Source organism: Pyrus communis, chromosome 16 (genome assembly GCF_963583255.1).
Source record: "Pyrus communis chromosome 16, drPyrComm1.1, whole genome shotgun sequence".
In the NCBI taxonomy this organism is placed as follows: domain Eukaryota; kingdom Viridiplantae; phylum Streptophyta; class Magnoliopsida; order Rosales; family Rosaceae; genus Pyrus; species Pyrus communis.
The window spans coordinates 5,225,594-5,241,090 of NC_084818.1; the positions used below are offsets into that span (position 1 = coordinate 5,225,594).

The 15,497-nt window shown below is 37.2% G+C and overlaps 2 protein-coding genes across 2 annotated transcripts; both read left to right on the forward strand.

The window, feature by feature from the left end:
- Positions 1-150: 150 nt before the first annotated feature.
- On the forward strand, positions 151-4,086 carry LOC137720342 (uncharacterized). Its single transcript, XM_068459398.1, has 7 exons — positions 151-696; positions 958-1,771; positions 1,953-2,232; positions 2,453-2,560; positions 2,697-2,975; positions 3,222-3,365; positions 3,621-4,086. Exons 1-7 carry the CDS (start codon positions 408-410, stop codon positions 3,795-3,797), a joined length of 2,091 nt encoding a protein of 696 aa, XP_068315499.1. The 5' UTR covers positions 151-407; the 3' UTR covers positions 3,798-4,086.
- Positions 4,087-5,802: 1,716 nt separating this feature from the next.
- On the forward strand, positions 5,803-8,731 carry LOC137720494 (uncharacterized). Its single transcript, XM_068459569.1, has 6 exons — positions 5,803-6,204; positions 6,790-6,918; positions 7,004-7,124; positions 7,224-7,305; positions 7,995-8,148; positions 8,256-8,731. Exons 1-6 carry the CDS (start codon positions 5,917-5,919, stop codon positions 8,385-8,387), a joined length of 906 nt encoding a protein of 301 aa, XP_068315670.1. The 5' UTR covers positions 5,803-5,916; the 3' UTR covers positions 8,388-8,731.
- The last annotated feature ends 6,766 nt before the right edge of the window (positions 8,732-15,497 follow it).

Consider the following 15,497-nt stretch of genomic DNA (forward strand, 5'->3'; position numbering starts at 1 on the left):
CAAAAATAAAGAAATAAAGGGAAATACCAGAAAATCAATAAGACCAATTTCCACGTGGATATGTATGTACACGTCCACGGTTGTTGTGATGATAGAAAGGGGAGGACCCACAAAACCAAAACCCCCAAAACCCACGGCCCTCGCTTTTCAAAGTGGGTTGCACATCTCTCTCTCTCCTATTTCTCTTACTCTTTCTCTCTCCTCTTTTAGCTTCAGTTTTACAGCAGACACAGAAAGGAGAGGAGAGAGTGAGAGTGGATTCATCTCTCTTTCTCTCTCTATTACAAGCATGCAAGCCCTGAACCATGTCATAGTTTTCACTTTTACCCCTCCCAGCTCCCTTTATTCACACCCACTGGTCACCTCTCTCACCACTACTACTCCACTAGCTCTGAATTCCCACGTCCATGGAGGACTCGGCCGACGTCTCGGCGGTGCTCGAATTCCTGAGAGCAAACGGGTTTTCGGAGGCCGAATCCGCTCTCAAAGAGGACATGATTGAGAAAGGCGAACTGGGTTCTTTCGATTACGAGAAGTTCTTGTTTCCGATGGTTCCTCCGCTGCCGCCGGTCAGAATTCCGGCGAGTTTCCGACGACCTGAGGTTCAGGGCGGTGGAGAATGCTCGGGATCGAGCTCGGCGGAGGACGATGAGTTTGTGAGCTTAGGGTCTTCTACTTCTAACAAGTGCTCTTCAGGTAGTTAGAAACTTAAAGTTATTTACTTTCAATCAAAATTAAGCTTCTGATTTCTGGGTGATTTCAAATTAAGCATACACACACACACATGTATATACATATGTATAGATTAATAGTGTTAGGAGTAACTTAATGCTTAATGTATAAGTTGTATCTTGAGCTTGGGAACAGAGAAGATTTCCTGGCGATGATCGTGCCACTATTTGTTTCTGTTAGTTGATAGTGAATTGGAGAAGTCTCATCTTTTTCTCTGGTTCGCAGAATTTACAAATCCGTATGGAGTTCGATCAACATCTCCAAGCAGTTCCCAGGCTTCATCTGATAGGTTCTCTCAGTTTGGCACGGCACGCGATTACCACGATTTCGATATGCAAAATGACCTGTTCTGGCACGATGAGAAAGATGATGGAGGAGACTTCATGACTCCTTGCTTTGAAGGGCCAGACTTCTTCGCTTGTCCCACTGAAGATAAGTTCATCATGACTTCCGATACAGACAAGGGGAACGAGAAAGTGCTGGTTCTGAATTATAAATCCGAGGCATTTCAATCGGAAATAAGCCTCGATTGCCTGGACAAGAGTTGTCTTACTGATGTTTCTCCCGTGGATGATACAAGGGAGGTTTATGCGATGAATTATTATCATTTTGATAAGAAAAATCAGTTGGAAGAAGGCTTTGAGGAACATTCTGCAGAATGCTGCTATCCAAGTTTGAAAAAAACTGATTTCAACGATTGCCAATTAGATGTTTCGGGGGGTATCCTTCGTACGGATATTGATTCTGCTCCATATCACAAGTTAAGCAATAGTTCTAATTACTCAGCCAAAAGGAGTTCAAAAAATGGCCAGGGTGAAAAGTTTATGGGGTCCTCTGGTTTAGACGATAAGGTTGCAGTGAAAGATTTCATGCCAAAGGGAGTTAAGGGATATGAAGGAGTCGGTGAAGTAAAAGAAGGATCCCACGAGCCTGAGGTTGCTGCTGATGGAGATGGTGTTGCTCCCAGTGAGATTTTGATGTACAATAATGACGAGGATTTTGAAGTTTTCGAGTTGAGAATCGTACACAGGAAGAACAGGTTTGTTTCTCATAGTGTCCTTTCTATGGTTTTGACAACTTATTGATCCATCTTGACTGAGAAGATGCATTTACCATTGTGAGGATATTTTTGTATCTTTGTTTTGATGTAGGATTGAGCTCGTGTTTGCGTAAATTGATAAGTAGCTATCAGTTTTACTTATGTGTTCTGCCGTTTACAGGACCGGATTTGAAGAAAGCAAGGATTTCCCTATTGTGCTAAAGACTGTAATTGCAAGCAGATACTATGTAACAGAATATCTTGGTTCAGCAGCTTTCAGTAAGGTTGTACAGGCTCATGATCTTCACACAGGAGTCGATGTTTGCCTTAAGATCATAAAGAATGATAAAGAATTTTTCGATCAGAGTCTGGATGAGATTAAACTTCTAAAGTTTGCCAACAAAAATGACCCTGCAGACGAACACCACATTTTGCGACTTTATGACTACTTCTATCATCAGGTATTTCCTTCCGATCCAATATAAGAAACTTCAAAAACCGTTTTGATATTCTTTGTTTTGAGTGGGATGCCGTAGTTGTCAACTTGTCATTCACTGAGGCTAAGTTTTATAACCCTATGATGACTACCTTTATCTCTTTCGAGATGGTTGATTGAGATTCTTACAATAGCATGCATTGTTCATACTATTTAGTGTGCTCAAATTTATTTTTGCAAAACAGGAGCATCTCTTCATTGTTTGCGAACTCCTTCGGGCAAACTTGTATGAATTTCAGAAGTTCAGTCAAGAATCTGCTGGAGAAGCTTACTTCACAATAAGAAGGTTGCAGGTTCGTTTGTATTAACTCATAAATGCTTGCCCTACTAGATTCCATCAACCTATTAACATGGCTTTTCAGCTGCTTTAAAAATTAGTTACGAGTAACATAGCTTACACAGAACTTAAATGGTGCCCTTTTTTAACAGATCATAACCCGTCAATGTTTAGAGGCATTGGACTATTTGCATTGCTTGGGAATTATTCACTGTGATCTAAAGCCTGAAAACATTCTTATAAAAAGTTACAGAAGATGTGAAATAAAGATAATTGATCTTGGAAGCAGTTGCTTTCGCACGGACAACCTGTGTCTATATGTGCAATCTCGTTCCTATAGAGCTCCTGAAGTCATTCTTGGCCTCCCTTATGACGAGAAGATTGACATGTGGTCTCTTGGCTGTATATTGGCGGAGTTATGGTCCGGAGAAGTATGCCCTCTCTTTTGCTTGGTCTTATTCATTATGTTCGGCTCTGTTTTATTGTTCTTGTTGAAATTCGATTGCATTGTTACTGATTGACTATTATTTTTTCGGTACCCTGCAAACTCCTTACACTGTTTATGCCTCTCATATGATATTTTCTTTAGTTTCAACATCAACTTGAAGGAATAACTCCTCAGGTATAATGTTCATATATAAATACATTCATGCTCATAATATCTCTGTCTTGACCAGGTGCTCTTTCCAAATGACGGGGTTGTAATGATCCTTGCGCGCATGATTGGAATGCTTGGTCCTATTGATCTGGATATGTTAGTGAAAGGTCAGGAGACCGATAAGTACTTCACAAACGAGTTAGATCTTTACCACATAAATGAGGTGCATACTTCAAATCTTTCTCTTTAGATGTGAGTTGCATGCAGTCGGCTTTTTTCTGGATAATATGCAAGGAGAACGTATCTTGCGATAAAGTGTAGGATCTTTCTTTGATTTTAAGTTTCATTCGTTCCACGGAATCGAAAAACTTTTGTAGGTGTTTCCGGTTTCTCCTAATAGGAAATCATCAATTCTTTTCCCTTTTATAAGTCAATGTATAAATCATTCGGACTAAACACTTTGCCATCCCACATTCAGGAAACAAGCCAACTGGAATACATAATCCCAGAGGAGTCCTCCTTGGAGAATCACCTGCAAGTAACCGACATTGGGTTTATCGACTTTGTCAAAAGCCTGCTTGAAGTCAATCCTGAGAGACGCCCAACCGCAAGGGAAGCACTAGAGCACCCATGGCTTTCCTACACATATGAATGAACTCATGGGGTACGTAGCAGTTCTCCTTGTGGGTTCATTTGTAAATTGAGTTTTGAAGAGCAATTTTTGAACCACGATCTGCATCCGGTGAACACTGGACTGCGATGCGCTTGGGATTTCAGTTTTGGTTTCGTGTACATGGCCTTGTTTTGCATTGTCTATCGTATGTTCTCTCGTTCTGATTTAACATATTCATACTTTTCTTGTTCAAAAAATGTAATGTTTGAGTGGTTAGGTCATACAAATGTATAAAACGTTCTGCATTAATATGGTGTTGCTTTCTGATTCACTTATTCTAAAGAAATTCAATTTTTCTGATGCTTAAAATCTTTCCGTTAATGACGCTAGTCCGCTTGTAACTTCTTGGTTTTTTATTTTTTTATTGTCGGGTCTAGGTTTGACTCTCAAAATGTCTATTAGAGCTGAGAGTCATTCAATTGTATAACGTATCATTACTATTTGATACATACATATGATATATCACACAAAAGAGATTTTTCGATGTAATTAGTGATACGATATATCTACCTCATCACACGTCTATTGTTTTAACAGCAAAATCTTGTGAATCAACAAATGGAAGCAGTCAAGTGTCGTGTCATGTTTTGATGAGAAAAAAGGGTCTTCAAATTTGATTGGCGGAAATGAAACAAAAGAAAAATACTTTGACTTGAAAAGTAAATAGTATTTAATTTAAGGATCAGTGAATAAATTATTTGATTCAGTAGTGGTAGCGGTGATTTTGTAAACGACACCAACGTTGGTGTAACGGACAAAAGATTGTCTCTTCTGATTGGCGGGACTAGGTTTCACTTTCCCACCTTTCTCCAACGCCCACGCTCTCCTTTCCCGCGTGTAATTAAACTCTCTTACTCGACATAAACATTTATAATTTTATTAAAATTTTCATTAAACATTAAAGGAGATAACCTTTTTATTAACTTATTATAGTCTAATATAATATAATAGAGAATTGATGATAAACATATACTAATTTTCTCTTTGCAAAAATCCATGTTAAAAATAATTTGTGAAACTCAATTTCCATTTAATAATTGTGTCATATAGCTCTTAGTACTATAATCTGATATTTATCTCATTTAGAAGTAAGAATCTTAAGTTCAATTTTGGTCGATAACAAATTTGAAGCAAATTAATATGACTAGCCAATTGTGTGGTTTAGTTGAAGTCTCTCATCTTCGTATAAAATATATCGTTGTGTTAAAAAGTATATATAAAAAAAAAATCATGTCATATTCAAGTCATAGGAAATAACTTTGTGCAAGTAATGAATTGCCCTGTTAGTTTGGGCTTTTCTTTTCAACCCCTTGCATCTCGCATTCAAACTATCCTTCCTCCGCTTAGTATAAATTAATGTAATTATCACTTTTATCATCAAAAAGAAAAATCGTTAATTTCATGTTTTATTTTAAATTTTGGAAAAAATGATATATTTACACCAAATAGTAGGATTAAGCTACGAGTCACTTATTTTAATCGTTCAAATTTGTCTTCAACAAGAAATGAATCTTAAATTACTCACATACAAATAAAGAAAAATATTATCAAACCATAATGCTAAGCGACAATTAAGAATCAATTTTAGATAAACTCATATCCAAACCTAAAATCGCTCTCTTACAAATAAAGAAAAATATTACCAAACTCTATTGCTAAGTCACGATTAAGAATCTTTTTTTTTTTTTTTTTTTTGATAAACTCGAATCATGTTGTGTCGAACTGGTGTTAACCAATTGCCACTCTACTATTTTTTTTTTTTTGGTTAAACGATAAATTTTGTTAGATCAACCACCGATAGGATTCAAACCCATGCCGTCATGCAAGTGCTCAACTCCTTTCCATCACTATGGTAAAGATCCACTTGCAATTGCCACTCTACTATTCACCACCACCAAAACTCTCGCTCTCGCCTAAGCAGCGCGTCGGGCTCCCCATCCCCTCCCTCCTCTATCTCTCTAGGCTTTGTCGAAAGCGGCATCGCCAAGGAAACAAGGAACAAGAGAGAGAGAGAGAGAGAGAGAGAGAGAGAGAGAGAGAGTTTTATTGCAGAAAGGCTAATCAATCAGCTTCTTCTCTTCGGAGTCTGACAACCGAGATAATGGCTGAGTTGACTCAGGGCGAGGTGGTCTACTCGCCCAAGACTCTCCAAGTCTGGCGAGCTCTGCTCAACTGGTTCGGCTTCTTCTTCCAGATCTTCCTCCGAATCCTCCGAGCTCTCGGTCACCACCCCCTCCTCTCTTCCTCCTCCTCCTCTTCCGCTTCTTCCGCCGCCTTCAAATCACTGCCCGTCATCGAGCTGCCCGAGAACGACTCTCCCGCCGCCTCCGCCGTTGTAATCGCCGACACTCCCGATTCCGACTCCGACGACCCTTTTGAAAAGCTCACGGTGCGGTTTTCAAATTAAAAAACTTTCTATTTTTTAATCCTGTTTAAAATTTTATAATTTTCAGAATTTCGAATTGCTCACCGAAATTATTGTTCTTTTGTATTAATTCAAGAAAAAAAAAATTGATTTTTCTATATATAGATTGGGGAATAAGAATTTAATTAGCTGGAATTATACTCCAATTGAATTATCTTAATTAAGTGTTTGATAGAAACTTAGAAGCTTCTATGGTTCTGGTTTAGTTAATGCAGAATTAGTAAGGGCTAGTTTGGGAAGCATTTGTGCTCAAAAGCACTTTTGCTAGAAGTGTTTTTATTGTGAACATGTCGAATTTTTTGTTGAGAGTCCAAGTGCCTCATGAAAAAGCCTTGGTAGTGCTTCATGAAGAAGCACTTGGTTTCTTTGACCCAAAAGTGCTTTTGAGCTTTCTGCCAAATGAAATCAGAAGTGATTTTGCTTATCAGAGAGCAGTTTTAGCTCTTCCGTAAGCAATCCCACAAGGGACCTAGTAATGGATGAAAATGGAAATTCAGTAGAGGGAGGAAGAGAGTGGGTGTGCTGACAGCCTGACACTAAGATCTGCAGGTAGTTCTGGACCTGGATGAAACCCTAGTGTGTGCATATGAAACATCCAGCTTGCCGGCTGTAGTTCGAACTCAAGCAACTGAAGGTGGGATGAAGTGGTTTGAGCTTGAATGCGTATCTTCGGACAAGGTGCTTTTTTCTTATTTACGTTGATTATCTTGCATTCCCTTCGAAAGATGAAGGTTTCTTGACATGAGTGTGTTGGGTTTCGAAGGAATGTGATGGCAAACCGAAGGTCAATTATGTCACAGTCTTTGAGCGTCCGGGGTTGCATGACTTCCTAAAACAAGTTAGTCAGTTTGCAGAGCTTGTGTTATTCACTGCTGGTCTTGAAGGTTTGCTTATGACTTTTCGTTTCTTTGTTTCTATTTTCTCTTTGGCCGCTCCCTTTTCATGTAACTGTTTGGGATGCTTATGTTTTTGTATGGTTACAGGTTATGCTAGGCCACTTGTTGACAGAATAGATGTGGATAATCTGTTCAGTTGTCGACTTTATCGGCCTTCAACAACTAGCACGTAAGTTCTGCTGCTTGTATGTTTGATCTACTATAAATAAGTCTGGTCTCTTCTGTGAAGATTTATAGTAATTGACTCTGATACCGTCATATGTTACCATGGTTAGCACTTTACGGACACTGGAATCTTATGGTCTTTTGTCTCATGTCATCATAACTTACATACATAGCCACCCTATATGGGTTAGCTAATGAACCGCAGCACTCTGAGCATGAAATATTTATTCTCGTACACGTGTACCGTCACTGGACTTGGTTGAATGGTGGATCATAGGTCATTCTCAGTGAACTCACAATGCACGTAGAGGTCCTGCTCTCCCCCTGGCGGATGATTCATGTTGATGTTAAGCAATATGTATTTGTTCAGTTTAGGGATCACACATTTTATGAAGAGAGTGAACGGGTTTTTGTTTGGATATGATATTTTAGCTACTGATTCTTTGGAGTTTACATATTCAGTAAGATTCTGTATAGAATGTAAACATATCATACGATTCTCAACAGATGTGTATACACTTCCACACTCAATATGTTCCTTGGTTTTATTGTTTCAAGTCCTTATTCAAACGTGTTGATGTAGAGTTTTTGGGTGACCCATTGGCTCCATTAGTTTGTTTAAATAACCCAATACTGTTATTGGAGACTTTAAATCCTTAGTTTGGTAAAATCTCTAATGCCAGATGAATACAGGGAATACCGGGAGCATGTGAAGGATCTATCTGGTCTATCAAAGGATATGCGCCGAATTGTTATTGTTGACAACAATCCTTTCAGTTTCTTGTTGCAACCTTCGAATGGAATTCCATGCATTCCATTTTCTGCCGGGCAAACACACGACACACAGGTAAAAATTTCATTATCTTGCTACAACTTTTGAAATTTCAGTACCTCTTAAATTTATCTGTTTACCTCTTTAATCTCTTTTTCATTTCCTCTTACCTTGCTGCGCAGCTTTTGGATGTTCTTCTTCCACTCCTCAAGCAGCTCTCGCTGCAGAAAGACGTGAGACCTGCCCTTTATGAAAGGTTTCACATGCCCGAATGGTTTCAAAAGCAGGGGATTCCTTCAACTGCTTGGAAATAGTAGATTTTTCAAAATTGTACGCAATGGCGTTACCCATTCTTCTTTCACGCAATCCTCGATAGTTATTCTGTTCAAGCCTCAAGGCAGCGTCTCATCGTCGGACTCCAGGTTTCTGCACAGCAGGTGTGTTCACTGCAATTTGTTGATACAAGGCTGTGTTTTCGCCAGACGTCGAACTGCTGCGCCTCACTATCATACGAAAACCATTGATGTATTTAGATTTTTTAAGAAATCGATTATTCTCGTGTAACTATGTCTATATGCTTGCAGTTCTCTTCAGCGTCTGTATTTTGCTAGAATTTGTGAAATTGTTGCCAATAATTACTAGCATTTTGTACGTTCCTCATAGTGCATTGAGATTTATTTGTTGCTGATATGTCACACACCATGAATAAATAATATACATGTTAAGGGTTCCGAATCACGTAGTTCAAACCAGACCTTTATGACCAGACCTTTTGCAACTCTAACCCTGGCATGGAGGTTAAACAGTCTCTCCTAGTACGGTAGTACCCACCAGAAGGAACATGAATAGACCTAACTGCTGCCCAACTGCTAATCTCTTTGATCACTTAGGCAAAGGAAAAGGGTTCGAGCCAAACTAAACCGGCAGTTATTTGAGCGTTTATTGCTAGCACAACTCGGATACTTAAAACTAGAAGACGTTCTACCTTACAATTAGGGTCGTGTCCTATCATTCTATATCTATCATCACGTGATCAAGTCATATGAAAAGCGATATATCCTGGTTTACACTTGAGAACTGCCTGGAATCGGTGGTGAAGTTGATTTGCCGAAAAAGCCTTCACCATATCTTCACCTTGCCCTACCTTGATCTGAGATTATCTGGCACAACAAGGACACCCAGTTCATGGCCACATCTGACAGTTATATATAGGCTTCTTTTTAGTTTGTTTCGTTGTTAATGATGTCCTAATTGGGGATTAGCCAGCAATCCGACATCATGTTAGGCATTAATGTTCACTCAGTAACCAAAAGCAACGACAATTCGACATGCGGGTCTGCGTCGTTCACTTTCCAAACTCCATTGCAGCCTTTCGATCTCTTTGATTATTTGAATTTTTCTGTTAGTATTTTATGTTCATTTTCGCCTTGAATTTGGCTGCCCTAATTTTAACAATAAAAACCTACAAAATTATGACGCTGACACAATTCGCATCTACACCAAACGAGAAGGGGTAGGTTTAACCACATAATGAGCTAGCAATAATATGATTCAAACTTGCATTTGACAAGAATCGAATCTAAGACCTTTCACTTACAAGTGAAGAGGAATATCACTAAACTGTAGTACTAAATGTAAGCGTGTCAGTTTTGTGTATTTAAATAGTATCAATCTAATGTTAATTTCAAATTCAACACCTTACAACTAACATCACGGTTTAGTAAAACTCTTTTCAAACTCATAGTTGACATATTTCAGGATCCCTTCCTTCTAATTCACTAAGTCTAGAGGTCTGGACCGTTGAAATTTGATCAAACGGCTACAAATAGAAGCCCACTTTAAAAGTTATAATAACTTTAGCTGTTTGATCAAATTTCAATGGCCTGAATCCTCGGACTTGGTGGATTAGGAGGAAGGGATCCGGAGAGGATCCCCTTTCATATTTCAGATTTAGATTATTTGATTGACGTGTTCTTTGCTTAATCATTATAACTTAATCAAATCTCCGCTTATCAAATATGGTTAGGATTTGGGACACACGTTTTTACATACATTTTGACACTCATTTTGGAGAGTACCAATCCAAACGTTTAAGATTTTAGTACATCATTGATAGATCATCCTTACAAAAAATTAGACAAATACAAAACTATTAAGACATTCGTTTGTAGTGAAGAAAATTGACGAATATGATTCTACAAAGAAATACTAAATTTAATCCATCATTATGATTTCGAATTTGATTGATTTTTGGCAAACAGGATGTTTGAGACAAGATTTGAAAGATCGACTGTTTGAATTGCTGAAATTCATTACAAAGTGAGTATATGTCAAAAACATGTGTTCTCAAAATCTTATTCCTTGAAAATAATGCAACACTTTAAAAAGGGTTGTCGTCGCTGCTCGTCAGTGTCGTCGATAAAGTAAATACATGTTTACTCCACAAATTTCGGTGCCACGCCATGTTATACTTGCCAAACGCAGACAACATGAATCTTGATAACATGCCTGCAGTGCTGCCCCTTTATTCTGAGTTTCATCACCAACTTTTCTCCATCCTTATAAACCCCAAACTTCCACATCATCCTCATCATCACCACGTTGATTAAACAACTAATACATAAGAATGGGAAAGGGATCTTTTACGGATCCCTTCCACCAAATCCACTAATCTGGATTTTTGAAATTTAATCTAACGGCTAAAAATATTAAAACTTTTAAAGTGGATTCCTATTTTTAGCCGTTAGATCAAATTTCAAAGATTCAGACTGATGAATTTGGTGGATTTGATGGATTTGGTGGAAGAGATCCAGAGAGAATCCTTTTCCATAAGAATGTACATCACCCGAAAAGGCCAAATTTTTATCATTATGTTTATATGATTAATTATGTACAATGAGTGTTTTTTCTCGACAAGACTTCCATTCTTTCTTTCGTTCTATGAAACATCGGTTTGCAACCGATTTATCTCTTTTTACTTAATTTTTATCTTGGTTATCCACTTGGTTGATATTAAGGATAATCACCAAATAAACTGAAAAGTAGAAAAGAAACGCATTTATAGTATGAAAATAGGAATGGACTTTCGCAAAAAGAGAATTCCAATACTTCAAATTATGTTACATACATTAAAGGCTTGTAGCCTATCAGGTGACAAATTAACCATTTGGATTATTAATGAGTACTCGTTAAGTTCGTTTTCATCTTATAACATCATAATTATTACAACATCTTTATATTATGATGATATCAAATTAAACGGGTCTTAACGGTTATCAATTAACAATTCAATGAATTGATTTGCCACCTCTAGATCAAGGTTTGAATGTAAATCTAAGATTCAACAAGATGGGAATTCTTTGGCAAGTCTATGAGACTAATTGTAATATTTAAAAAAAAAAACATGATTAACTTAGATATATCTATTAGCCATGTCCTAATCTTGCGCAACAACTGTGATTATAAATAATAATAATAACGAAATTAATCATCGGGCCCAGATTTTATTTGTTGTTCAATTATTTCCCTTCCCATTTCACACTGTTTGACAACTATCTAGTCACTACAACTTTCCTTCAGAGTTCACACTATTTTTTTACTTATTATTTCTCTCTGCTGTTTCTAATGAAGCTATTGAGTTGTTTCCAATTTTAGTGTTTTAATAAATCAAGTCCCTTTTGAGCTGTTCATTTGGAGATGCCTAAGTTTATCTAATAAACAATAACAAAGAATATCGCGTCAAAACTCTTTGTTAGGTCAAAACTCCAAAGAACCTTTTTGCTACCTTATTTCATTTGTTTAGTTGATAGGTAATCATGATCCCATACCTTCCGCTGAAAGCAAATCCCACCACCCTTTAAACCTTTTTAGAAGGGTGCGTAGCTTATCATATTGTGGATAATCGTGGATGAAGAAATAACCAATCTGCAGAATATTCAAGCATGTGAAGAAAGTTGAGGTTTAATTATAAAATTAATTGATAATATGAGAAGTAGCTCAATTTTTTATAAGTTATTGTAAAGTTTTTTTTTTCTTCGATGTGAAACTCTTTTACCGTTACATCCTATCATTTTCAAACAAAATTTGCATTACGCACACAACGATCTTGAGAGCACTCCCAGAACCGCACACAAAGATCTGGAGAGCACTCCCAGAACCAACGTAATTAAAAGTCAGTCTCCTAAATTTGTTTGGTTATGTGAGGGGAAGACTCCGTCAATTTCACACGTCAAAGCGTGGAAATGTGATTAGACAAGAAAATAGAATGTTCTATCTTCATCTTCTATGGTTTATAATTTGTCAAAGATTCAAAAGAACAATGCAGTATTTAACTAATTAATTGTCATTAACTTACATCTTTTTCTTTGGTGATTAATTAGTTTATATCTTATTTATGCCATGAAATTATATTATATGTTCACGTGTAAAGATAATGTTTAATAAAATTTTCTAATTTCGTAATACTTAGGTCGTTTCTTACTTAACATTTTATGTTCAAACTTTTAATATATATATATATATATATATGCAGCCAAAACACGAATCACGGGTTTTCAATTCAGTTTCCTGTTCACATTAAACTTGTCGAATTTGGGTAGAAACCTTCATATGGGAAACCCTAAATAAGAAAAAAAGGAAGGAATACTTTCTTGGTGATGGAAGAAAAGAGTGGTTAAATTTGTAAAGTGAAGAAACCACCTGCCCACCTTTATATGGGGTCTCTATCAAACGTTGTAGCCTACAAAAAGTTCCAATTTCTCTTTCGTTTTTAATTCTTTTTGTTTTACAGGTAGTTTACTTTTATTTCCTTTTGTTTTGCAGGTAATTTATTTTTCTAAAAGTATGATTTTAATCCTTTAAACTTAATTTTTTTTTGATATAAAATTTGACTTTTTTTTTTTTACTTGAATAAAACCGAGTGACTAATGTCACATCCCGGTCCGGGTGGGACCACTTCCCGGGCCCGCTCCACCACCTTAGCACGATATTGTCCGCTTTGGGCTTACCATTCCCTCACGGTTTTGTTCTTAGGAACTCACGAGCAACTTCCCAGTGGGTCACCCATCATGGGATTGCTCTAGCCTCCTACTCGCTTAACTTCGGAGTTCCTACAGAACCCGAAGCCAGTGAGCTCCCAAAAGACCTCGTGCTAGGTAGGGATGGGAATATACATTTAAGGATCACTTCCCTAGGCGATGTGGGATGTCACAATCCACCCCCCTTAGGGGCCCGACGTCCTCGTCGGTACACCACGGCCAGGGTTAGGCTCTGATACCAAATTGTCACATCCCGGCCCGGGTGGGACCACTTCCCGGGCCCGCTCCACCACCTTAGCACGATATTGTCCGCTTTGCGCTAACCATTCCCTCACGGTTTTGTTTTTGGGAACTCACGAGCAACTTCCCAGTGGGTCACCCATCATGAGATTGCTCTAGCCTCCTACTCGCTTAACTTCGGAGTCCCTACGGAACCCGAAGCCAGTGAGCTCCCAAAAGGCCTCGTGCTAGGTAGGGATGGGAATATACATTTAAGGATTACTCCCCTGGGCGATGTGGGATGTCACAACTAAACTCCATATAAATTGATAATTATGTTAACTTTACATATTCTATCTTTTCAAATGCATAAATACTCCTATTTTATTCGGATTTTAAGGGGATTAATGATTTTATAAAAGAAAAAAGAAAAAAAAATGCACTAATATTCTAAATTCATTGTATGTTATATGAGAATTTTATGATTTTCACATTTGTAATTAATTTGGTTGTAATTGATCATGTGCATTATGTTGCCCTCACTGCATAAAATTTGGAGACGAATTTCATGTCTGTATTTTACACGGTATGTCCTGGGTTCAGTTTCTAGGATTGGTGAATCACACGATGGTGGTCAGGGAGATGCTGCAATGTATCTGTGAGTCTTTTCGGCCCCCGTAAAGGGAGAATGCAGTACATAAGTCACCAACATATCTCTTTTTTAAAAGAAAAGAAAAACAATATTTTTCAGTTTCAGTATACTTTTTAATGAAATAGTCTATCTACTAAATCGTTTATTACAAAAATAATGTACCTATAATTTTTTTTTAAATAATTTACCTACCATATAAAGTTTGTGAAACTAATAATGTACTTATTGGTATCTCTTAGTACTATGGTCTGGTGATATTCCTCTTCACTTATAAGTGAGAGGTTTTAAGTTCAAATCTCGTGAATAACGAATTCGATACCAAATTAAGTTGCCCAGTGTGTGGCTTAGCTGAACTCCCCCTCCTTTGGTGTAAAATGTCACATCCCGGCCCGGGGCCGACTCCATCGTAGCACGATATTGTCCGCTTTGGGCCCCCAGCACACCCTCACGGTTTTGTTTCTGGGAACTCACACGAGAACTTCCCGATGGGTCACCCATCTTGAGAATGCTCTCGCGCGCTACTCGCTTAACTTCGGAATATCCATGGAACCCGAAGCCAGTGAGCTCCCAAAAGGCCTCGTGCTAGGTAGGGATGAGAATATACATATAAGGATCACTCCCTTGGGTGATGTGGGATCTTACATAAAATATATCGTAGTACTGAAAAAAAAAAAAAAATGTACTTGTTGTTTAATTTTAACAAAACTAATGTACCTACGAAACTAATTTACTTATTGTTTAATTTGAGGAAAATAATTCTTTTTTTTTTTGTCAAAAAATAGATTTTGTTAAATTAGCCACAGAATTTGAACACACACTGTCATGCAAGGCTAACACTTTTCTACCACTGCGGTAAAGGCCACTTGCATATAATATACCTATTTTTCAATTTTTACAAAACTAACGTAGCTACAAAAATAATTTATCTAATGTTTAATAATTAGGAAAATAATTTACCTTTTTTTTACAACAATAACGTATCTAGAATTTTATTTTTGTATGACATAACGTATCTACTATTTTATGTTTTCTAAAGGAATAATTTTTTTTTTCCTCTTTTTTTTTTGGTTGGCTAACTTATTTTTGTTGTATTCCTCCTTCCTCTAACCCAATTACTAATTCTTTTTTACAGTTACTGAATCATTAATTATGTTTCTAATTTGAATTTTGAATTTTCAAATTCTTGTTAGTTTTGTTTTGTTTTCAGATAATAAATTTTTGCTAGCTTTGAAGATAGGAATTTGGGATAATCCTTAAAATTATATTTAAAATTTAAAATTACCTGATACCAGCCATAGATTATTAGATTTTGGTAAAAAAAGAATCACCACCTACTACCACTCTTACATTTTTTTTTTCTTCACTTTTTCAGAAATACCTTTTTTTGCATGGAACATGCACATTGCACGTGTTTCACCTCCCAGGCGCGCAATTCAAATTCACTTTGTCCACTCGTTTGACGCCCAGCTTCATAAAGAAAACTTCACAAAAAAATTAAAAATTCACATGATTTGTTT

Bases quoted from the DNA above. Each gene is read 5' to 3' on its own strand.
- LOC137720494 (XM_068459569.1), top strand. From the start codon at position 5,917: ATGGCTGAGTTGACTCAGGGCGAGGTGGTCTACTCGCCCAAGACTCTC. The intron at 6,919-7,003 runs GTGCTTTTTTCT...TGGGTTTCGAAG, and splicing joins AATGCGTATCTTCGGACAAG to GAATGTGATGGCAAACCGAA. The intron at 7,306-7,994 runs GTAAGTTCTGCT...AGATGAATACAG, and splicing joins CGGCCTTCAACAACTAGCAC to GGAATACCGGGAGCATGTGA.
- LOC137720342 (XM_068459398.1), top strand. From the start codon at position 408: ATGGAGGACTCGGCCGACGTCTCGGCGGTGCTCGAATTCCTGAGAGCA. The intron at 2,976-3,221 runs GTATGCCCTCTC...TGTCTTGACCAG, and splicing joins CGGAGTTATGGTCCGGAGAA to GTGCTCTTTCCAAATGACGG. The intron at 3,366-3,620 runs GTGCATACTTCA...TCCCACATTCAG, and splicing joins ATCTTTACCACATAAATGAG to GAAACAAGCCAACTGGAATA.